The sequence below is a fragment of the Anopheles nili genome, chromosome 2 (assembly GCF_943737925.1).
Source record: "Anopheles nili chromosome 2, idAnoNiliSN_F5_01, whole genome shotgun sequence".
In the NCBI taxonomy this organism is placed as follows: domain Eukaryota; kingdom Metazoa; phylum Arthropoda; class Insecta; order Diptera; family Culicidae; genus Anopheles; species Anopheles nili.
Window position 1 is genome coordinate 34,629,120 of NC_071291.1, and position 24,262 is coordinate 34,653,381.

General features: G+C 49.3%; 4 protein-coding genes across 4 annotated transcripts; 2 read left to right on the forward strand and 2 right to left on the reverse strand.

Moving 5' to 3' along the window:
* The first annotated feature begins 11,689 nt into the window (after window positions 1–11,689).
* On the forward strand, window positions 11,690–12,769 carry LOC128730576 (transport and Golgi organization protein 2). The gene is made up of 2 exons (XM_053823648.1): window positions 11,690–12,351; window positions 12,445–12,769. Exons 1-2 carry the CDS (start codon window positions 11,690–11,692, stop codon window positions 12,665–12,667), a joined length of 885 nt encoding a protein of 294 aa, XP_053679623.1. The 3' UTR covers window positions 12,668–12,769.
* Window positions 12,770–12,854: 85 nt separating this feature from the next.
* On the reverse strand, window positions 12,855–17,614 carry LOC128730575 (RRP12-like protein). The gene is made up of 8 exons (XM_053823647.1): window positions 17,208–17,614; window positions 14,885–17,140; window positions 14,651–14,810; window positions 14,279–14,551; window positions 13,921–14,204; window positions 13,697–13,854; window positions 13,092–13,629; window positions 12,855–12,989 (listed from the first exon to the last, which is right to left on the reverse strand). Exons 1-8 carry the CDS (start codon window positions 17,612–17,614, stop codon window positions 12,878–12,880), a joined length of 4,188 nt encoding a protein of 1,395 aa, XP_053679622.1. The 3' UTR covers window positions 12,855–12,877.
* A 490-nt stretch (window positions 17,615–18,104) lies between these two features.
* Window positions 18,105–19,635, forward strand: LOC128731001 (something about silencing protein 10-like). Its single transcript, XM_053824096.1, has one exon. It carries the CDS (start codon window positions 18,105–18,107, stop codon window positions 19,554–19,556), a length of 1,452 nt encoding a protein of 483 aa, XP_053680071.1. The 3' UTR covers window positions 19,557–19,635.
* Window positions 19,604–23,062, reverse strand: LOC128731000 (squamous cell carcinoma antigen recognized by T-cells 3). Its single transcript, XM_053824095.1, has 6 exons — window positions 23,027–23,062; window positions 22,743–22,951; window positions 22,323–22,664; window positions 21,414–22,249; window positions 20,162–21,335; window positions 19,604–20,095 (listed from the first exon to the last, which is right to left on the reverse strand). Exons 1-6 carry the CDS (start codon window positions 23,060–23,062, stop codon window positions 19,966–19,968), a joined length of 2,727 nt encoding a protein of 908 aa, XP_053680070.1. The 3' UTR covers window positions 19,604–19,965.
* Between the last annotated feature and the right edge of the window lie 1,200 nt (window positions 23,063–24,262).

Here is a 24,262-nt window from a genome sequence, read left to right on the forward strand (position 1 = left end):
TGCGCGCTCAAACCTTCGCCGTTTCACGATTTGTGCTGAACATTTACGCGCCGATTTCTTTCGTTTTTCGCCAAAGGATCACCCCTCTCACCCACACCCTTACCACCCCTCCCCCCACACCCGTCGAATACCGTTGGGGGAAAGTGTGTTTGCATTTGCTCCATATTCCACCCGGGCAGGGCGCTTTCAGACGATGCTTGAACGATTTCACGGATGGCCTTGAGTTTGTGGCTCCGTTGGGAGGGCCAAAAAGGGCCCCCGCCCCCGGTAGGGAGGGATGGAATCGGGGTACCCCCCCCCCCCCAAAAAAAAAGAAGCGGAATTTGCTGCCCTTCCGCTTTGTCCCGCAGTGACAGAGAGCGCGCGATCGAGCGAAAGAGAAGCAAATCCCAGGTAACGTTCCGTTGGATGCTGTCGTGCTTTTCTTTGCTCCCCGTTTTCCCTGGCTCTTCCTTGGGCCAATTCAATTCCCTTCGTCTCGTGGCACTCCCCCTCCCAATCCTCCTCCTCCTCCTTCGGTTAGTCCGCTCCCAGCGGGGCTTCTTCTTGGCTGGAAATTCGTCCTTTCAGCCGTCTTCTTGGATGGGTTTTTTCGGGTCCTTTCTTCGGGAGTCTTTCAGTCGCATCATTCGGCATTTTTTTTATGCGCACCCTTGTACGCGCGTGTGTTCGGTGGTGGTCTTTTCATATTTTTTCTTATTTCATCAACCACTTTCCCCCAATTCGCACCCCCAATCATTAGCCACCATTGGCAATAGTTGCGCTTCGTTATGCGACAGTCTGCGGGTCTGTTTTGTCAAACGGTTTTGGGTTTTTATGTGTGTTTTTTTTTTATTTGTGCCTCATTTTGCGCACCACCCACACCCCTATCGCACCCTCACCCATCAACCCTTCTCGACGATCGAGCTGATCTTTTCGGATGGAGTGAGCATTATCTTTTCTTTTCTTTTTCTGTCTGCTCCACCTCTCGTGTTGATTTTGTTGTTGTTGTTGTTGTTGTTGTCGTTGTTCGATTGTCGCCTCCCACTCCACCCTGCTCTCCAGCCAACCCCTGCTGGCTGTGGCTTCTGCTTCTTTCGGTTGCTTCCTCGCGTTGATCGAGTGTTTATGCTCTCGTGGTGCCTCAAGACTGGGCTCAGTCAGTCAGGCCCGCACAAAAACCGCACCTAGAAGGTCATTCGCCAACGAAAGTGGCCCCAGTTCGTTGAACTCAACCCTCGGCGTGCTGCGATCACCCACCCGCCCCGTTGGGTGGGGAAGGAGAGGGTGGCCTTTTGGTCGTTTTTTTTTTTTTGGTTTACCATGCTTTGCTTTGCTTTGCTTTTTGGCTGCTTGCGCTTCGAGATCGCGTTCGCGCCCGGTTTTCGGTTGCATATCCGTTCCGCGAGCATCGGGCAACGAACGATCGCACCCCGTTTGATTTGACGAGTGGGGGGGGGAGGAAGAGGAGGGTGTGGGGTGATCCTGAAACAGGAAGGCAACAGCTTGAGGGGGGGGGGGGGCATTCGGAATTTCCTTCCTTTTGTCTGAATGTTCTCATTCTCCACTGACTCAGATCAACCCTTTTGGTGATCAACCCTTTCAGCCTTGGGCTTCTCTCCGAAACCGACATCCGACGGAATTCCCCATTCCCTCCACGGTTGAAGAGATAGAAGAAGTCCCCCGTCCCTCCCGTCCCTCCTTTCAGTGCCCGTTGGGTTAGAAGTTTTTATTGGCCGTTCTCCTTTTTGATCGCTAGCGCTTTTGCTTTCGTTTTCGCTAACGTCCCGCGCTGGCTGTGAGGCGGTATTATTTTTTTTTCATGCTCTTGCTTTCTTGGTTCTCCCTCTCTCTCCATCCACTCCCACCCCCCCACACAGGGGCACACCGGGAGAACAGCGAAAGCGAAAGTTTCCGGGCGCGAGAAGACGACGAGCTGACGAGCTAATTTCGCCTGGGCCCCCCTGGAGGCTAGAGAACGAGGCCGCGAGATTCTGCGAAATCGACGAATTCCTCGAGACGTCCGTTAGGCACCGGATGATTAGTCGCCATTATGGTGTTGCTTTCCGCCTGCTGGGCCCTCTAACCACCCTTTTTTTCCGGGAACCAATCCGACTTCTCTGTGGGCCAAACTCTCGCTTTTTTGCCGCGCGATCATTTGAGGTCACGTTCTGAGGTGGAATTTCCTGTTAGTCGCGTTCGGTTTCGAATCAGATCGGCGATATTTTCTCCTTCTCTTTTGTATTTTTGTTTTTTTGTTGCTTTCTTAGCACTTTTCGTTGCTGCGCTGGAGAATTTGCGGATGTCCCTTTTTTCGGTTAGGGTGGGGACTCTTTTGTGGAGAACGATGTGGAGAATCGAAGGAAACTGCAGGATATCCAGGGGAAATATTTGAAGTAGCAAGTCATGCTGATGTAGATACAGTTTTAAAACTGATATCGTGCAGCTGAGGAATTTGTTTTGTTTTTTTTTTTGTGACTAGTTGCATCGTAAGCTTCCGTATGACCTTCGTATTCGTCTGTGTGTTATTATAAAAGATCAATGGGGATTTGATGGAAAATTTAAAAATTCAAACTCAAATCATATTAGCTTTAGGTTTTATCTTTATCTTGCTTAGTAATACATAAACCGTTGTAGGTTAAAAGCATCTATTTTTAAATTAAACACTCTCACTTTCCAAACAATTGTACATGAGTTTTCGGTGCAAACGCGTAAACGACTAAGGAGATTGAAAACTAATTATAATTAAAAGTATAACTCTCAAACACCATGCATAGCGTTAAACATTACGCTACAAAAACAAATTACCCGTGTTGAAAGAGGGACATCGAAGTATTCTACAGGAAAAAGTATAAATTGAATACGAACTTTTCTCGATCAATGTCAGCATTTGCGGTGAACCCATCTATTGTATTTAGATTATTGAACTGATACATGAAAATCCAGCATTGTATAGGGAAACGTGCTGGAAACATGCTTGAGAAACAAACGCATGGAAACATAATTGTGAGTTTTTTTGTTAATCGTTATCTATAACAAAAAAAAACACAACTCAAAGAAGGCATATTCAACTGTGTCGGAATGAACAGCCCTGTGTAAGCCCTTCAAACCCTATATATATTTCCTCATAAGCCATCGCTCATGTGCGCACGCTGACTCACAAACCATTCTCAAACTCCACCGAACCCTCTTTTTTTCTAAGCAAAGGCCAATGCACTTTTCAAGTGCAGTGACGAAATCATTACGAGAAGAAGAAGCAAAAAAAAAACTCCCCACACAACCCCCTAACAGCTCCACACTGAAGCGCGGCATCAAATCAGGCGCAAACTAGTCACACTATCTTCCCCGGACCCGTCTCAACTCGTCCACCCCTGCTCCAGCCCCTTTCCAAAGGAACCCAATTAGCTCCGGTGCCACGGGCCATCGGGCCATCGGTCCATCGGGGCTATCTAACGAGGAAGTGCAAATAGTGCCGCTTGGCGGCGGCCAAGTACGAACTGGACCTTTCACCACCTACCGGCACCATCCTCCACCACCCACATCGTGACACATCCGGGAGCGCCCCCCCCCCTTTAGCGACTCGCTTTTATCCCCTTCGGTATGCGCGGCCCGGTCCCGCTCAAGGTTAGCGTGTCACGTGTCAGGCGAGAGTGCATTCACGCGGTTGACGCCGTTTTGACGCGATTCCGGGTGCAAGCCGCAAACGGCAAAAGGGCCAACCAGCCAGGTGGCCAAGGGTGGTTGGTAAATGTTTGAAATGCTCAACAAACACAGGCCGAGTGAGAGGAGACGCAATAGGACGTGCGTTTGCGTGTGTGCGTGCACATGGTCCCAGGTTTGAAGAACGCTTTACATATTCTAGTCCCAGTAGGCCCTGGAGCGAAAGGCAGCGCTCAAAAGGCTCACACACAGGTTGTTGTCCAGGATTGCGAGAGGAAAAACAAAGATGGCTTCCTGCGTGATCCCATTTAATGAGCTGCGCAGTAGGCCACGCGCGCGCATGTGTGTGGGGCTGTTACATGACCGTGTCATTGGCCGGATGGGGTAATTCGCACAATGCGGAAAATGCGCAACGCGTCTATTCTCCTATTTTTTTGTCTTGCTTTCCTTCTTTCTAATAACAACCCACCCCCAACCTCCGGCTGTAATCTGCGCAAGCGGGATGTTTGCGATGGCGTCGGTTGGCGCCAGGAAGCTGGAGACGACGGGGCAAACAAGCGTGAGGCCACAAATTCTAATCTGCTTGCTGTGCAAGAGCATCAATCGGCTTGGTGTAGACGCTTGGAAAAGGCACACGACGCGTGTTTCGGTGCATTGTAAGCCCGACGATGCAGCCGGTATTAATGCGCCCAGTGGTGTGGATGCAGCTGGTTTGAACTGCTTTTTAGTTTGCTTCCACAGTTTTTGGCATTTACTCCTTTTAGGGATAAAGATCGCGAAGATCGCTTCCGGATTCGATCATATTCATTCGCTCACGCGGGGGAACGATCAAACAACGATCGACAAATGTGCTGCCAATTTGTTCGATGGAAAAAGAACGCTAAATCTCGCTCACTAGCTAAAGGGCGCATCGATGGTTGGCACTTCCGTAGAACCGATGAAAACAGACACGTTGCCACGCGCTGAATATGAACAGAAAAGAAAAAAAACGCCGACCCACCCAACGGCCCAGGGTGCATTGTTACGATGAACTGTGGAGCAAAAAGAAGTGAGAAAAAAAAACACACTCACATAACAGAGCTACCCACATTCCAGCGGGCCCTTTTCCAGCGTCCCTTATTGCCACCCTACCATGGGGTATGTTAGTGGGGGTGGACGACTGGGGTAAGCGGGGGTAGTTTCGCGATACGAACTTGACACACATACAACGGGACCCGGCAACGCGCGGTGGCCCCGTTAGCTCGCGGTTCTAGTGCATTGCCCTTCGTGGCCACGGGTACTGCTCCACCCTACAACCGCACCAGCCCACCCACCCACTCATCCCCTCGTAGCGCAACTTGCATTTAGTCATCAAGCTAAGGCCCGGGCTAAGGTCATTGCCATTAGTTTGGCATTAGAATCGAGTGCCCCATTCGCTGCGTCGTGGGGCGGGAAACGGACATGGGTAGAAGGGTGGAGGGGATGGAGGGGGTAGCAGCAACTCGCGTCATTTTTACGCCAGCAAAATGTGCAACGAACAGCAAATGTAAGTTGGCACCGGGTGGGCTATTATTATTTGCGACAAATGGTGGGAAGTAGCGAAGAAATTCCACTTGCTAGTATCTGGCTGTAGTTAAATAAGTTTTTTTTTTATTGGTTTCTCTAAATTAAAAGTGTTTAAAAGTCGATGGTTTAAAGAGAGAGAGAGAGAGAGAGAGAGCAAGTACAAGGATTTGGTAAGGATTCGCGAGCAGATGGTGGAACTAAACAAACAGCGTAATATCTTCCCTGCAACGCAATAGATACCCGTTCCGGAAAGCTTCTCTCTCTCTCTCTCTCTCTCTCTCGTGCTTCTCTCTTGTTCCCACAACCGATATTATGCAACGGTTTCGCGCAATTTCACGATTTATGCATCCAGAATTTATTACCCGTTTGCGATCCTCGCTTTGCATAGGATCTGGTTTGACCACGTTCAACCGTTCGGTTGTGTAATGGGGTTGTGCTATTTTTGTCAAACCCTCCTCGTCCGTGTGTGTGTGTGGTTTTCCCTCCTAGAGGCCTCAGCTAGACCTGGGGCACAGAAAGGACACGAAGAAAAGACGTAACGGAGTGTTTCGGTGGATTCCCTGTGAAGCTTACCTTCTCGGATTTCTTTCTCACTCTCTCTTTCTCTCTCTCTCTCACACACACACACACTCGTTCTCTATCCCTCTGTCCATCCTTCACGGTTGGGTTTCCGTTTTTAGTTCAGGTCTTTTTTTTTTGTTTGCTGTAATATCCCCACGCGACAAACGTGTGAGAGCCGTTTTTAACCTTTTTCAATTCATCGCCTATTTATGCACGCGGCCCATTCCTTGGCGGTATGCGGGGATCGGTGGCGGGCGGTGCGGAACCCTTTGCCAAAAAATCCCGTTGACCTTGGACCTGGATGTTGAACCCGCGTGCGGAAAGGGCCCTCACACCTGGGGGCATTTTTTGGCAAGGATTTGATTTCGATGGCGGTTGAAAGCGGTGCCAAGAAGAAGGCGAAGAAGCCGAAGAAGAAGAAAAGGAAATACATTCACCATCGGTGGGATGTAAAAAAAATGGGAACGAATTTACGCGCATCCCAAAAATGCTATGCCAACAAAAGGGATTGTGTTTTTTTTGTTTTGAGCAAAACATAAAAAGACTCGAGAGCTGGGAAATAGATAACATATGGAAGGGCACAGGGACGTTACTCGAGCGCTCACACATTCTAGACCCACTCGAACGGGCGGTTGAAAGATCATTGACCCCCCGGAAAAGGACCACAACCGCCAGGTGATTTGCCCAAATTGTGCAGATGTCACGATGCGAAAAAATAAAACCCAACCCCCGGAAAGGCACAAAAAAGGCGCGAAGCGGCAACGGAACAACGCGAGAGAGTCCGAAAAAGAAAAGCAAAAAAGCCATGCAAGGAAGCCGACGAACCCGAACTGTCGGTCGCCGGGGTAAAAGGACAAAAGCGAACGATTCGAGGACCGCGAGGACACGAATTCCGATCTCGCGCGCACAACCAGGAACGGTTTGTTTTGTTTTCGTTCCCGGTTTTTGGCTGATTGCACAAACAGAAGCAAAAAAAAAACGCCGGACCGAAAAGTTGGCCGCAGCTGTGAGGTTAGAAAATTGCACGCCACCTAAACCCACCCCGGCGTCGGTCGTTCACCCCATGTTTAGGGGTAAGCCAAGCCTCGGATGCAGCGTGTTCGTTGACACGAGATTTAGGCGGCTTGCAGTGAAGAGAAGAACACAACAGGCGAAAAGAAAATAGTTCAAGAGTCCCCCAGCTCATCTGTCGCCATTTTTCAAAGCCAAAACTCGGGGGCCGAGTTCGCCTTGAACGATGGCGTCCGAGATTGGTGCGAGCAATCGAACCTGATTAAGATTGACCGCGAACCGTGGGGCGGCATTGCTTAGAAGCAACCCTGGAATCCTGCGTTGAAGAGGAAAGTGAAGAACAAAAAACCCGCGGCGATTTAGTGAGGGGGCCGTGCGATCGCGTTTTCACATTATCGCGTTTCCGGTTGCATCGTGTGGGAGCGCGCGCGGGGTCATGAGCTGAATAATGTGAATGGGGTGTGTTGGAGGGTGGTGCTGAGGAATACTTCCCAAATTGTGCCGCTTGATGTCGTTGACATGCGCATGGCCACGCATGATGACAAGGCGTGACGTACCATGCGGCTCCATCGGCCATATTAGCAGGGCAAGATGGAAGGGCTCGATCATGGGGTTGGCAATTTAGTAGCCTTGCGGGAGAGTAGTGCTAATACTTTGCACTTTACATGTGATTGGCTTGACAAATATTTTATTTAAACACAAAATCAAATCTTCTCGTGTGTTTAATAAATGATCAAAAATGATTGTTTTTTTTTCAATTTTTTAAAAGGAGTTTCACCTGCATTTAACAACCATATTTTTCGAGCTAGCATAGTTAAAAGCAAAAAAAAATCAATATATCATCATTTTATGATCCCCGTGAAGCCTGCTATCGTCTCGAATATCTGCAATCCAATCGCGTATAGCTTTCCATGAATTTGCACGTTCTAAACTCATCCTTGCCGCCACGAAAAAAAAGAAGAAAACCTGAGAAGAAAGTTCCACAACGCTAGACGCACTCGCACGTGAAATAGAACCGAACCACGGCGATCACCAGATGAGGCGTCTCCCTGAATTGACCCACTAAAACGAAAACTGGAACCAGAATCCGACCAACCGGCTGGCAAACAACAAACCCCAGCCAACAAGCCTGGCCGCCAACCAGAATGGGATCCCGTGGCCATCGTGCACCTGCACGCATGCATTCTACGCCTGTTGCCAACGCGTTGCAGGAGCGCACACGAAACAAAACAAAACGCAGCAACGAACGAACGAACGAACGAAACAAACAAAAATATCAAACGACTCACAACACCTTACCATGGCTCCCCACACACACACCTGCGGGACACGAAATGCCTGCTGAAAGAGGCATTGAGCGAGGCGCAAAAAAAAACAGAGCCTACTCCATCGCAACCGCCATTTTCTATCGATGATGCACCACGTTGCGACGGTGACAGAGCGGGCCCGGTTATTTCTCACGCCAGGCTAATCAAAGGCAGCCGGGTCGCATCGCGTAATCTCGCGCCGCGTTTCGGTTGCTGGTGCGAAGACGAGGTGCCGCGGCTTTATCCGATTCCGATTTGCATTTCTAATGTTTCCCCGTGCTTGGCCTAGCCTCTCTGCATGCCCTCGTTCACCGGTTCCCCAGTGTGAGGTGGCACAAGCGAGTGAAGCGTTTCAGGTGACATTTACACGCAGGTCGAGATGGGCGCGTTGCACACACACGCGCGCGCGCGCACGCACGCACGCGCCACACCGGCATTTGGAGTTCGACGTCTAAGCCGAGCTTTTTGTTTTCTGTGCCATTAAACTCGTTCAAGGTCGCACCGTGGTCGAGTCGAGGGAAGCGCGCGCCATTTGCCATACCGATCTGTCATCTCCGAAGCCGAGCTCGTGCAGCGTGCAACTCGCCGAGGCACGTGGTCTCGACTTCGGCTCGAGCGCGCGCGCGCGCGCGCTTTTGACACATGCGAGCTGTGTGTTTGTTTACAGCGGTACGGCTCGTAGCGTGTGGGGTGTTCTGCTTTTTTTCGGGCTAATTAGGCACCGGGTGGTGCAACCGGACTGGCTTCGGAGGTCATTCTCGGAGGAATGATCGATCGACTAGCCACCGGGGGGGTTGGCCAGCCTGTTGAATTAATCCGCTCTAGTGCCGGCCTTGTCGGAATTGGCTGTCACAATGTCCTAATCGCAGCCCAACCGTAATCTCCAGCGTCCGACGTTCTGGTGTTAAATGCCCAAACCCCTTTTTCGACATCGGGCTCGGAATCTTCGAGGGTCGCAATCACACACTCAACACACTTATCGGCCGGCGAACTTCAGGGTGCATTTTTGTCTAACCCACCCCGTCGAAACGCGCCATTATTTTGGGTGTAATTTCCTCCCTCCCAAAAAAAAAAGAAACGAAAAACCTTCCTGCCGAATGTTATCGCAGCCAGTGGTGATAGCGAAGCCATCCAGCGCTTATCTGTCAACCACCTGCACCGGTGGACATTTTGAAGGGTGACACTGAAATCGAACCACCCCAATCGAACGCTGTGTGACGCAGGTGTCGTTTTATCGAGCCTACGCCAAGGTGCCGCTGCCAAGGAACGTGACTGCACTGTGCTCCGGTGGATTCGTGTGTGTGTGTATCTGTTGGTGTGCTATCGGAGGCGAAACTTAGTAGTTGCCGGCGTTAGTTAAGAGGGTCATGAAACCTGGCCAAGGTGGATTTGTACCGAGGACCGAGAGGAGGGGTAAGTGGGAACCTGAAACCACCCTCATCCCCACACAACACCCCCTACCTTGTGCATACGGAATCATTCGTAGATGGGGTGAACGAACGATCTGGCGGTCTCCTTGCGATGCCCGGCCATTTATCGTTCGTTCAACCCCACCCGGAGGGGGTTGGGTTGGAAAACACGAATTGCAATCATAGACAATCTAGCCCGATTGAGCCCGTGATTCAGAGGGTCAGTTTTGAAGGAGCTAGTGCCGGTATTGTCCCATCCGTCACAGCCGCTTCCAGGCACAGGCGTTGTTTCCGATGCAACCGTTATGTTTCGTGTGCGTCAAGGGCGATTGGGTACTTTGTCGTTTGTGTGTGGGTGGGTGGGTGCGAGTGAGGGAAAACCGGCGACTTGCTGCTGTTGAGATACTATCTCTAATAGATCGCAATTTTGTAATTGTTGGTTCCGTATTCGAATCTCAGCAAACTTAATGGTTGTTGGCATGTTGAAGGGAGCATAATCCGTTCCTTGTAGTAAAGCGACAAATAAATAGCTCAAAATCAATCGCTACTTTATCCCACTTTTATTCAGCATAAGGGTAATTCAAACTGCATCTCCCTCTGGTAAAGCACAGGACATGGTATTGCCGACTGGGTGTTGAGTAATATTCTAAGAACCACCTTTATCGAGGAGCTTTTCGGTCACTATGTTGGACATCAATGATGAGCATCATTTTAATTGTTTATTCTATGTATCTTCGGATTTGTAGTTAAACAAAATCAAAGCCCGTAAAACAGCTGAACTGCCGTTTAAAACTAGAAATGTAAATCTGAAGCATGAATTGATGTCGTTGGTTTTTAGCTGATTTATTATCTTTCAATATCATTTTCAAAACCTTGTAGCAATCGACCGTGACGAAACAATGGCTATCATTCTTTCGGTATAAAATGAATGTTATCAAGAGAAAATTTGGAATGTCTATTTTTTGTCAACTTCATTTACAATATTAAATGAAATTCGCATGTATTCTCTTTTCGAATTTTATTGATCCTGACCATCCTTCGGTGAAGTATAGCCAAAAATGTTGGTTTTGAACAAACGCTGGCTGCAAGAACACTCCAAGAAACCGAACCAGGAGGCCAGGAATAAATAGTGTTTTTTTTTTCAACTGCACCGTTTACCCTGCCCGGTTACTGTCCCCATTCCGCCACCCTGCAACACCGCGTTAATTATGCTTACCCGTTGGCAAGGTGGCCCTATCGCATTCTCATATTTACCAAGCTCTTCCCCGAAGTAAGCTACCCGCAGCATCACCGCCCAGGTACACGCCGGATGGCTTTACGAGTCGTAAATCTATTTACCATCACACTCTACGTAGCCCGGTAACCGTGAAACTGTGTGCTCCCCGAGATAGGGCATGTGAACGGAATGTGAAGACAACAGCCCTTACAGGCTAAGACCGCCAAAGATCGCTCCATCGTTCAGTGTAACCACGCGACCGGTCGTGGGAAGATATTCGCGCATCCTCTATAACCGCCGTAAGGCGCCCAAACGCATCCTTTTTTTCAGCACACGGTGATTCCCAGAGATTTAATCACAGGGTTTGTGGGCTACGATCGATCCTCCTACATTGTGAATCGAACGTGCGTGTGCCACTTGACAGCTGATTGCTGCAGGCGCAAGTGCAACTGGCACTACCACTAGCGCACACAAGAAGCCCCGTCGGCCACACTGACGTTGCAGCGTGCATTTGCTCCGTTATCTCATTCGACCGCATGTGTTTTTTTTTGCTCTTTATCTCTTCCGTAGCAGCCTTGATAGTCGCTCAGGAAATCGATACACCGATACGAGCACCGTGGCGAGCGCACGCGCGCGCGTGTGTGTTGGATACAAAAACGCAGCCAAGTGACCTTTGACGGACGCCCGGTGGTGGCGTTTAAATATTTGAAAAGTGAAAACGTTACGGTACCGGCGAAGGCCACACCGTTGGGCATTATCAATGCGATTGGATTATCGGGCGTGTGGGCTCAGAAAACATCACGGAAAAGAAACCACCGTGAGCAAACGTGTGTAATCGCGTGTGTGTGTGTGTTGTGCCCGTAACCCGAGCCAGTAGGAGGGAGCACTAGTTAGGCTTTTATTTGCAAACAAAGTAGGCTTGCGCCTGCGTTTTCGTTAGTTACCAGCTCGATCGCGCAGTGAGTGCTCGAAACACCAAATCCATCTAGTGACACGTGACGATGTGCATCTTGTTTGTTTACGTCGACGATGGTTCCGCCTCGGGACGGTACCGGTTGGTACTGGCGTCGAATCGGGACGAGTTCTACGCACGTCCGGCAGCAGTGGCCGCTCCGTGGGAGGAAAACGAGCGTATCATCGGCGGACGGGATATGGAACCGGGCCGCGAGGGTGGCACTTGGTTGGCGATTGGAAACCACCCCCAGGGATTTATCAAACTCGGCGCACTGCTGAACGTTACCGGAGAAAATAAGGCAAACGTTACGAACGGCCGTGGTCCCATTGTGGCCAACTTCCTGGCGGGTGAACGAACGAGCCAGGCATACTGCGAGCACCTCCTGGAGCAGGACAACTATGGGGCGTTCAACTTTGTATCGATCGAGATGGATACGGTGGCCACAGGTGCTCGTGGAGAGAACTGTTCGGAAGGACAGACCTCACTGGGTGCAACCATTCTGCACACTAGCAACGCTCCGCACAGCATCAGTCCTTGTAAGACCGGTGTGGCGCTCGGGTTTGGAAACAGCACCCTCGAAAAACCTCTGCAGAAAGTGTGCCGGGGTAGAGAGCAGTTTGCTGAGATTGTTTCCCATCGTAACGTGCCGTTTGCGGACAAGGATGCCTTTGTGGATGATCTTATGGGGCTGTTGAAGCGCGATGAACGGTGAGTATTCATGAACGTCTTCAAGGATGCGTTCTACCGTATGTCCATGAAAGCTCCGCACACTTTACGACGAAAATCACGTGTCACTTTCAGTCACTTCCCGGATCCCGAACTGACCCGGCGGGCTGGACTGCACGCGGAGTTTCTATCGAGCATAAACGTTAGAATGCCCAATGGGAGCTACGGCAGCAGAACTCATACCGTGATTCTGATCGATCACCGAAACCGCGTGGAGTTTATCGAGGAAACGATGATCGGTCCCGATCCGCACAGTGGAAAATGGTTGACGACGCGTATCGAACGAGATTTTTCCTAACGGCCGACCGGTAACTGTAGACAAAATTACGGCACACAATAACAAGCAATATAGGTACGATTTTCCTCTGTAACTGTAGACTCTTATTTACTTCATATTTCATGGGAGATATATAACTATCTGATAACGAACTCAACACGGCTCTACGTGCCGACTTCCATTCTTCTCATTACAAACAACCGAATTCACTGCAAAACACGTTGCTTTGATTCACTTCCGCTTCGATCCGGCCTTCAGCAAGCGGTTCTTTGATCCTGCTGCTGCTCCTTTACGGGCACCTTTTACGATGCTCTTGAACTGTCCGGCGTTTTTCGCGCGTTTTCTGTGAGGATGAAACACAAATGCAACGTGAGAGAATCCCTCTCAAATTTGTGGACCTATTTAGACACACGGGACGCGGTTCAATGCGTAGAAAATAACCTACCTTCGATTGAGAGAGTTGCGGCTAAGCGGAACGTACGCGTACGGTTCGTGTTTACCCATCTTCAGCATGTCTCCCGATGCTTTCTCCGATCGGTATTCGCTACCCGTAGATTTGGCCGATTTAGCCGTTCGATTCGTCTTACTACTGTAGCCCGATTTCACGGAAGCAGCCGTAGGACGATGGATACCCTTACCACCGGCCACATACCGGCTGGATGTGCCGGACATGCCGGACCGAGCGCTGAGCGCATCGATGGCCTTACGCTTCCGGGACGTAGGCCCATCGTCGTCGGCATTTGGCGCGTAATCCGGTTCCGCCTGGCTGTCGTCGCTATCGTCCTCATCGTAGATGCGCTTCTTGGTTTTGTCCTCGTATCCAACGGCCTCATCCGGGTCCTCGTCCGAATCCGAGTAGTCCTCGATGTCTTCGATGATAAGCCGCCCATCGGGCGCTGTTTTGAATCCGCGATTTGTATTTTTGGCCACTTTGCCGGTATTTGAACGATCAGCGCTGCTACCTTCTTCCTTCGGTTCATTTGCTGTAATAAAAGGAAGAGGATGATATTATAGACGAAGCGAAAGCAATCATAACCAAATATGCTTTACTTGTGATCTTTCCAATCGCATCTAAATCGGCCAAATCCACAATGTTCTCTTCCGATTCTTTAATGAACGTGTCCACACGCTTTCGCTTCTTTTCGCGAGTACTTTTTTCATCTTCCACTCCAGAATCGGAATCAGAATCCTGCAGGATATCTTCAATGCTGTAAAAGAAGAGAAAACATCATAGTTCTAACCATCCGCATAACAAAACCCTCCGTTTAACATACGTTAGGCTCTTCTTCTGCAAATGACTGGCGAATTCTAGTTCCTCCGCTTCGTCATCATCGTCTGCTACGCCCTCCTTGCCGCCTCGTTCCTGCTTGTTGCGTTTTGCACGCGCTATATCCTTGCGAATCTTTTTCAGCCGCTTGTGCGTATTCTCATCGTTGCCTGGGACGAGCTGAATAACTTCCGTTGCACCGAACCGTTTGCACAGCTTCTTCCAGATGTACCCCAACACTAGCCGGCAGTGTCGTTTCGTGTCCGGTACCATCATCGAGAGGGCTTTAACCTTTTAATGCACATTTTGAGAAAGCAGAAAGGGTTACCACCGATCGAGCCAAATGGTTGCGGTAGAATACTTACGATCAGCGACAGGTAGTTCGTCACCAGCGGTATCGGCAGCACCTTGATGTAATGATACACAAAGTGCAGCGCCGCATTGACCTCTTGCCGTGCTTTGCCGACGAGGAACGTGAGCACCTGCTCGAGCATGAACTTCAGCGAATCGATCGATAACGAGCCGGTGAATTTTTCCAACACATCACGCAACACCCAGATCGTGTTGGTGATCAGCTGACTGTCGCCCACAAAGCCAGCGATAATAAGATTTATTAAATCGTTTATCTTTTCTTGGTTCTGTAATAATTGAGCAAACAAAATACATTGAGCTCTTATTCCTCTTATCAACACATCGCTTGCACGGGCGATAAAAAAGTCATAGATCGAGAGACTTACATCGAAAAGATCGCCAATTTTTTCCAGCAATTCCACGGCAATGTTTTCCTTCTTTACCGTCTCCAGATGGTACGTTGCTACAGCTTCTGGAACAGCGCGTGTGACGAGCTTACCGTTCAGCAAAATATTGGATTCCTTTTCCAGCAGCATCCGGAGACAGCTGCAAATATGTGTCGGTCAGAGAGATCAGTCTCATTCTGCAACACCGAAGCTACAACACCGCCCCGTACTTACGTTAATCGTGGCGCTTGGATTCCATCGTAGCTCAAATGCATCGTTCCCAGCAGCAGCTTTTCAATGTTACCCAGTTTGGCCTCGACGAACGCGACGCAACCCTCGTTCTCCGAAGCCAATATTTCATGCAGCAGCTTAAACGCTTTCTTCATTTGACGGCGCAGGTTGGTGCTCTTTTTTGCGACCGTTTCTTGCTTCTTGTCCTGCTTCAGTATCACCGTTATGTACTTCTGATAAATCTCGATCAGTTTCTCCTTGCTCTGGTAAAGTGCTAATTGCTCGACGATATCGAACAGCGTGTCGTAGATGAACGTACCGGGGGCCTTCTCTTGTAGCTCCTGCAGCGCGACATTGAACAGTTCATCCAGCACGGGTTTCGGCGTGATGGACAGGTACGCTTGAATCGTTTCAAACGCTCCCTGGCGTACTTCACCCTCGTAGCTCCCGTTCGGTTTCGTGGTGTAGATGTTAAAGAGACGCGGGAGGAAATTTTTCGCGTACTTTCCAATCTCCTCTTGGTCGGCGGGATGCTCAATATGCGCGATCAATTCCTTCAACCCATCCAGTATGGGCGCTCGGAGATCGGCATTCTCGTTCAGCACGGTACCGAGCGTTTTAGCGATTAACCGGAAGTTAACCACATCCTTCGGCTTTCGGCAAAAGCCGGGAAATAAGCCCCAAAGCTGACAGCACAGTAGCTCGAAAATGTGCGCTTGTTGCTTATTGTCCGTTTCCTTGAACTTTTGCCACAACATGTAACACTGGTAGGCGAGCTTGAGCACGACGTTGTTGAACACCTCAAAGCTGGAGTTCTGCAGACCTTCACGCATCAGTGGCAGCATCCACGTTCGATCGAGGTCGATTTTGCCGTCCTTTCCAGCGAGTGGAATACACTGTAGAACCAACTTCGTATCCATTGAACCGACAGCTTGCAGAACAGCGTGTTCGATTTGGATACGGTTAGAGGACTGCGGGTCGTACCGAGCGCCGAGCGTGGTTAGAGCAGGTGCCAGCGTTTCGCCAAAGTACCGTCCCGTGATGTCGAATGCTATGGCCAAGATAATTAGCACTTGCTTGGACGCATGCCCAAAGGGAGCTGTGCACAGTACGTCGATGATGAAGGTAAGTACCTTCTCGAGAGCTACGCGATGTTTCGCTACTTCATCCTCATCGACGCAGCACGGTTGGACGCACTCGTACAGAATGTCCTTGAGCGCATTGGAAGCTGCCGACACCACGTCGAGTTTTTCAGAGGACCAGAAGTCTTGGGCGCAAACTTGCACAAACTTCGGCAAAGCAATGCTGCAGAGAACGAGATCGTACTTGGCCAGGAACAGGTGCCCTTCCTTCAGCACCGTCAGCCAGGCGATGGTTTGGCGCGAATCGGACCGATCCGGACGATAATCGTACAGCGCGGATAACAGTTTTCCCGCCAGCACGGGCGTGAGATTTTCCGTTCTGGATGAGAACAGAGAATGGAACGTTTGGAAACAGTTCGTGCGAATCAGGACGTTCGTGGCGGTCATAATAGAGAGCAGGTGTTCCGAAACGAGCTTGATGTCGTCCTTGTTGAATCCTGGCAATGCGTTGTGCAGCAACCCGAGCGTATGCATGATGACCGTCTGATTGTTTGCAATGTTTTCCGGTTTGAAGTGCTGCGTGCAAAACTGCGCCACCCGACTTCCGGCGGGATGAAACTTTACTGGGGTGAATTTCTTGGATTCTTCATTCCCGTCTAGGTCATTTTCATTATTTTCCTGCTTGGGTGGAAGCATGAAACAGCTGCCATGAATCACGGCCACTACGGCATGCTGGGCAGCCTTGCGCAGCTTGGGTTTGGTGTGCGTGGTGAAGGCGAGCATAACGTCAAAGAACTTGACGGTCGAGGACATTTTCCACTGGTCGTACGCTTGCGCTCGCAGCAACACCGATATGCAGCCAATCAAGTTACGCGTCATGGCATGGTTCTCCGATTCCGTGTAGCGTTCGAGAAGAGCGAGCAACGTTTGCGCTGTGTCCGAGAATTTACGCCGTAGCACGGCCTCTGGCACGGACTTGATGCCCATTGCCAGCAGTGATACGGCCGCATTAATGTCGTTATCCTCCTTGGCCGCTTCAATCGTTTCCATTAGAGCGAGAAAGTACTCGGAACTGCTTTCAGAACCACCGTGTTCTTTGATGACCTCGGTGAGTGCTGCCAATATAGCCAGCATGTCTTTCTGTAGCTGAGAATCGGCTCGGAAGCTAGTCAGTAACCTAAAAAAAACAACCGTTGGATATCAACACTTCACGCAGGCACACCTACTTTTTTACCGGCACTTACTTTTTGAAGCTAACATTTGAGCACGCACTCCAGTTTGATGCGAACGTTTGGAAGGTTTTGAATGTTCCCGGTTGGGAATCGGACATCATTTCATCTTCCGCTTCTTTCATGCTGAACGATTTCATGCTAGCCGCGATTTCATTCACTGTGGGTGTTTTGGGTTTTCCAGCACCGCCGCTACCGTACGACTGAATGGCTTCGTGTTTTAGCACAGCTTCAAGCGTTAGTTTACTTTTCCCACCGGATGGTTCATCGCTGGCAGGCGCAAGGCTCAGGTTTGACTGGAAGAACCGGCTTTTGGCTTTGGCGCGATGCTTACTCTCTGTTGGGTTCGAGGATGATGCGGATCCCTTCTTCCATCGTTGCGACCCATTTTTCCGCTTTAGTTTGGACCGAAATTTACTCATTTTTACGGGGAACGTAGAACGCTTTCTTTACTATTCGCGTGGACAGTTGCTTTTCGGCACAGTGTAAAAAAACGCACGTGCACCGAGTTTTGACTGAACGCAGAATGAAAACAAACAAGCTGTCAGTTGATAGTGACAGCACACATTTTTAAGGTTAGCCGGACGTAACAGCACAGTGGAAGCGTTCAGATATTTACATGAAATAAAATCACAAACTGCAATATATAGTGTTGTAGGCTGTTGGCTCAACCTAAAGATATCCCAAGCTATAGGTTTAAGCCAATCATTTAAATAACTTCATGTAGCAAACTTAATAAGAATAAATATAAAACCGTTAAGTGAACGATGGTAGACCCCTTCTTTTTGATAACCACTGCGTACACATAAACAATACGCTAGCTGTCAGAGAGCAAATCAAACCGCACGTGTTTTGGTAGCCAAAGACGGGAATATTACGCGTTGGTAAACTTCGTTATTTTGAGTTAGAGAAATGCCGGATAAAATAAAATTCGGCGACATTGGTAGTGACTACGAGCCGTCGCTATCGGAAGATGAGTACAGTGAAGGGGAAAAGGAACTGCTAAAAAAAGTGCGCCGAAAACGTCGTGACGAGTACGATGAGGACGACGACATACAGCAGCACACAGTGCTGGGGTTCGACGACGACGATGAGTATTACGATGATGAGGAGGAGGAGGAGCCAGATTTTGAGGAGATCCGGAAGTTCGAGCACGATAGCGACATCGACGATAAGGATGCCGAGGACGATCTGCCTGATCGCCATGCGTGGGGATCGAAAGCGGGGGCGTTCTACGGCACTGGATACGTGGATCGGGACTACGACACACTCACGGCCCAGGAGGAAGAGCTGGCCAGGCTGGAGGAAGAAGAGGCAATGGAAATGCAAAAACGCCTGATGCGGAATATGACCGAGGCTGATTACATGATCGATGATTGGATTCCTGCAAGCGAACAGGAGAAATTAGAACAATCAAAGGGGAAAGAAGGGAAGCTCAAGAAAAAGAAACAAGCAGATATCGTACCAAAATTCAGCAGCAAGGACGAGATAGTCATTCATGGTGATCTTTCCGGACTTAGTGAACGGGAACAACTGGAGCTGTTCCGTAAGACGTCACCCGAATTCGAGGGATTGGTGCACGAGTGTTCCGTAAAGTTGAGCGAATGCGTCAATGTGCTGGAACCAGTTTTAGAGCTGCTGAAGAAACACAACAAACTGTCCCATCCACTGGGACAGCTTCTAACGAAACGGTATCAATTTTTCATGCTGTACTGCAATAACATTAGCTTCTATGTGCTACTTAAATCTCTTAAGGTGGAAATCCGACACCATCCTCTGGTGAAGCGCCTGCTGCAGTTGAAAAGCTTGGTGCAAGAGATGGAGCAAAAGTACGAGCAATCCGCCAAATCCCAGGTAGAAAAACTACTTGAAGCGCAAGCACAGGGTCTGGAGATCACCTTCGCTGATGAGGATGGAATTTCGGAAGCAAATCCGAAAGCTACACGGCGTCTAAAAGTCGTCGATCGATTGGAGCAAGAAGCGCGGGAAGAATCACCCTCGGCCGATGGTGCCAGTCAAGCTAGCGACGAAGGTGGGGACAGTGACGGAGACGAATTCACCGCAAAGCGCATGAAACTGGACGCAAATGAAGATAATTCCGATATGGAACCAGAGGACGGAGAGGGAGAGGAAATGGACGTGGACGGAAAACGCAAGATCACCTACCAGATGGCGAAGAACAAGGGTCTATCGGTACGAAAGCGCAAGGATCAACGTAATATCCGAGTGAAGAACAAGCTGAAGTACCGCAAGGCACTGATCCGTCGTAAGGGATCAGTCCGGCAGGTACGCACCGAAACGACGCGATACTCGGGTGAAACCAGCATCAAACCGTTCGTCAAACGTGGAATTAAGATCAAATAACTCGCATGAACGCCAAATGCATCTGGTCTCTGTGTCATTAAGCGGCTTTATTTTGAAATACACTTTAGTATCTCGTTACACAAAAGGAAATTGAAATGTGTAGTTTCGACAATGATGAGCATCGTATTGGAAAGAATCGAAGCCATGAGAACCTATTAGTAAGAGAGAAACGTGGAAAATGGTTCCACAGGCACACAAAATGCTTAACGTATGGAAATGAAATAAGTACACCTATTCTGCGACGCGTACAACAGTGATGAAACGGAACAGTTGGATTGAAAATACTCGGAATACTCTACTCCGGGTGGTCTTGTTCGTTTTTCCTACCTTAGCGCACACATGTGGGCTTATTTCCATGGGAAAGACAATCGAAACATGCAGCCAATCTCTTGGTGGTGGATCTGGTTGGTTATTTAAGAAAAATTTTACGAAAATCATCATTGGATTTTGGCTTCTCGTCGGAACCGCTCACTGGTGCGGAGACGGTCTTCTTCAGCACGGCGGTTGGAATCATGGGTGATATCTTCTGCTTTACATCCCTATGCGAAAAGAAACGTCGTATAAGTACGTTATTTCAATTGCTTAATAGATCGATACCAACTTACCCTTTGGCCAGTTGTCGCTTTCCTGAACCTAGACTGGAACTAGCGCCCATGCCCGGTTCATCGTCGTGTCCGGCAATGTTGGGTTCAGTAGCGGTAGGGTTTTTCTTGGGCGGTGGCGATGAGATAGCCACCGTGATCGTAAAACCATCGATCACGTGCTGATCCATCTTCAGTACGGCATTCTTTGCAGCTGCGTCCGTCTCGTACTCTAGATATGCCAAACCCTTCGATTTGCCGCTTCTGAAACAAACGATCCGGATGTCCCGGATGCGGCCGAACGGTTCGAACAGCTTCTGCAGATCGTCCCGACCCAAATTAAACGGGAGGCCCTTGATGAACAGTTTGTTCGGCTCGAATGATGACGAATACTTGAACTGATGAGGTCGGGTCGCCTTATCCCGTGCCACATTGGAAATGAACACCGGCCGTCCACCCAGCGGACGCCGGTCGAAGCTAAGCGCTTTCGGAACGTCCTGTTCACTGGCGAGCTGCATGTATCCGAAGCCACGACTTTTCCCCGAGCTCGACGCAACTAGCTCGATCGAAACGATGGCTAGCTCGGGAAAGATGGCCCGAATGTCATCTTCTGTCACCTCGAAGCTGAGGTTGCTGATAAAAACCTGCCGTTTTTCTTCGCCCGTCGAGGCGCTCTCCGACCCGTCGTCCAGCTTGAGACGTTTGGTCGCGTCCAACGCGCTATCGTGCTCCTTCGAATTATTCGAAGCAGGTATAGCTGGAGTTTTAAATTCACCACGTTGCTCGCCCGCTCCTTTCGATGCTTGATCGTGAGTCCGCTTTAGGGGTTTCTTTGCCGGAGACGCACTCGATACAACTCCCGTGGGCTGCCTTTTCCCAGTTGACGTATCTGGATCCTTGTTTGCACCATCAGCTCCTCCGTCTGGCCGCTTTCCCTTGATCGAGCGGGGTTTTGAGATCGTTTTGTAGTACTTTTCCATGGTAGCGTTGCAAAGCTCCTGGCAGTTGATCAGCTGATCAAGCGAACCGTTACATCGTTCGAAGCGCAACCAAGCTGACGCCAGTGTTTCCGGATCATCCAAGCCCGCAGATGTGATCGATTTTCGGTAAAGTTTACGAACTGCGTCCGGACCTCGTTTGGCTTCTAGTTCAATGAACTCAATCCACAAACCGGCCCGGGTTGAGTTATCGGCACTGTCTGTAAATAGAGATTGAAATTTTGAAATCAGCGAAAAATTTCCGAACGGAACCCATCCTTCTCTTAACGAAAGCCTACCCATCACACTGTGCCACAGATCGCGGCCTTTGCTCGGTTCTCCGAGCGCCTCGTACTCGAGCCGGCCCCAAAACTGCAAAATCTTGCACTGGGAATCAGCCGCCACGCCCCACGTTCTTCCGAGCTGATTCCATGCTAGATCAAAGTTGGCGCGCAGTATTTCTTTCTCCTTTTCGCTGCTCATGTCCGTCACACGGCGTAAGTACGTTAGATACTCAAGCCAAACTTTTACCGACGCCTCGGGCGTTTGCAGACCAGCCGAAGCTACGTCCTCCATGATCTTCAGAATGGTCATTTTTGAGTCAGGTTTCTGGCGTCGCTCGACGATACGCATCTTCTCTACGTACAACTCCGCGCTCCACGTGCAGTTGCGCAAGGCTCGGTTCACCAGGTCGAGCTCGGTTTGGCGGAAGACCGGAGATCCCGGATTTTCCTCCGGATCGGGAGGGCATCGCTGTAGATAGCGCAAGTAGTCCAACCAAACCGTTCCATCTAAGCAGCATTCGGTCACCATGCGCTCGTACAGGATCTGCACTTCGTCGTCGTCTAGGGCGGTTTGGCAATCGGCAATGTACTTTCGGTACAGATCCACCCGCTTCTGGTGGCAGTGCTGGTCAAGTGCTGCGATAGCGTCTTCGTGGGGGAGCATCTGCTGAAGGGCTTCTTTCGCTTGCTTATACCTCCGGTCGAATTTCTCCTCGTCCAGGTCCGTGAGCATACTCTTGTATTTCTCGCACAACAGTTTATATTCGATGTACGAGTCTTCCATGTTACGAAGTGGTAGCTTCAACTCCTGCTCATAGATTCGGGCTAACCGGTTGAAGCTGGCAGGCGAACTGAAATAGTAGTATTACATATAAGAAGCAATACAGACCATACATTCAACACCTGCTCATGCAGATTACTTACTCTCCGTATTTGGTTAATACATCTTCCCGGTATGCTTCAAAAATGGTTCTACCCTTTGTCACGTGTAAGCCGTACGTCGGAATCAACAATTTCCAGATGCGCTCGGAAATGTCTTTGCTAGTCGTTTTCATCGCAAGCCCGGCACACTCGATCGCAACGTCCACGGAATAGTAGTCGTTGAACGCTCGATGGAAGAGTTTTTCTACCTTTTCCACCTGTTCGTCTGTCGTTGCCAGGGCGGCTTCAATTTTCAACCAGCGCAACCAGATGTCCGGCGACAGCGGATACATGGCGGAAAATATGTCGGCGCTTTGTCTAATCTTATCTAAATCATTCATTTGGCTGGTGGCGAGAACAAACGCACACACAAGAAGAATTTGAAAACCCACTCGAGATGCCAGCGGAATCAGCATTACTTACTGAGCAACTTCCAGCAGCTCGGCATAGTTGTCGTAGTTGTACTTGTCTCCGGCGATTTTGGTTAGAATTTCAATGTATTCTTTGATGTGCTTCGATTCTATCGACTCATCGTTATCATCATCCTCCGTATCTTCGTCCTCCGTGTTGGTGCCTTCCGACGATTCATCATCATCCGTATCCGTCTTTTCGGCACTTTCTTCAAGCGTATCCTGCAAATGTAAGCGCAAGCGAGACTGCAGGGGTTAGCGTAATTGAAACATCACAATCGCATCTACTATTAGCACCTCTTCCTTTAGATCTTCCATTTCAGCGTCGGACATGATAGAAGATGGCTATTAAATCTATATGGTTGTTAACGAATTGTCCACTTTGTGTTGGTTAATTGACAGGATCCACCCGCTCGGACGAGTATCAGATATTATTATAACCTTACAAATTGAGCCATAACAACGTTTGACATTTCAGTATGAATTGTTTTTCTCTATCCTCCTAGAAGCCGCTACACTGTTAAGCCTACGGAGCGTAATGAGATGTGTCAAACGTAACGGCGCGTCGTATAACAGTAACGGAAATATTGACGCTGACATCGCACTGAGAGATGGCATATGTGATCTCTGCCAAACGGGCTATGTATAGATAAAGAATTTATTGTACTTTAATTTCACCCTGCCCTAAGAAACGATCTTATTTTATAGTTACTCGGGAAAATATGTGTCTTATATAACTGCGACATATCGTTCGTATAAAAATACAGGCCGAGAGGGTTTTAAAAAATTCGTTGAAACTCAAAAAAAAAACAAGTATTAGGCCCATCTCTATGCGTACTGTGTGCTAACTGTCAAACGTTTCATTTCGCTCCAAATATCGCACCGTGTGGAACAGCGACAATTATACTTTTTTAGCTTGAAGTGAACTGGGGACGAAAAAAGAAGAGTAAAAGACAAATTCTTTGAGACAACGTTCAATGGCCATCTTATTAGCTTAGTCGAAAAATAACAGACTTTAGCGGCAGTGTGTGCAATCTTTCGGGTTGTGTTTCAGGTCCATGCGTAACGAATGGAAGTGCGAGGGCTGACGAGCCACCGAAGCAAAATAGAGACATAGCGAGAAGAAGCAGCCGTGGCTTGCCATTGCCGGGCTCTGTTCGCCGCCAAAAGAGTTCCGTCTGTCGTTTTAGAAGGTGCACTATTCGACGCCTGGGCGGATCGCAAGCGTTAGTGTCCGGCGTGGGTCGCGTGATCCAAGTTCGCGTTCTATCCGCTTTGCGAACATAATACGCAGCGTTTTCGTGCCGTGTCATCATCGTACGCTAGTGTGGCCCCATTTTCCAACCTCGAGAACGACCGACCCTCGATGCTGCTGACATTCCACCGTTCCGAGTGACAGTTGTAATTCTTTGCCTGTTGTTTTTATTCCCCTTGCATTGCAAAGTGCAGTTGATCACGGTGCAATGCAGTGGAAGCAGCAGGAGGAATAGAAGGCATTTTTTTCGCTGATACTGTCACCTTCGCTGTGCTTGT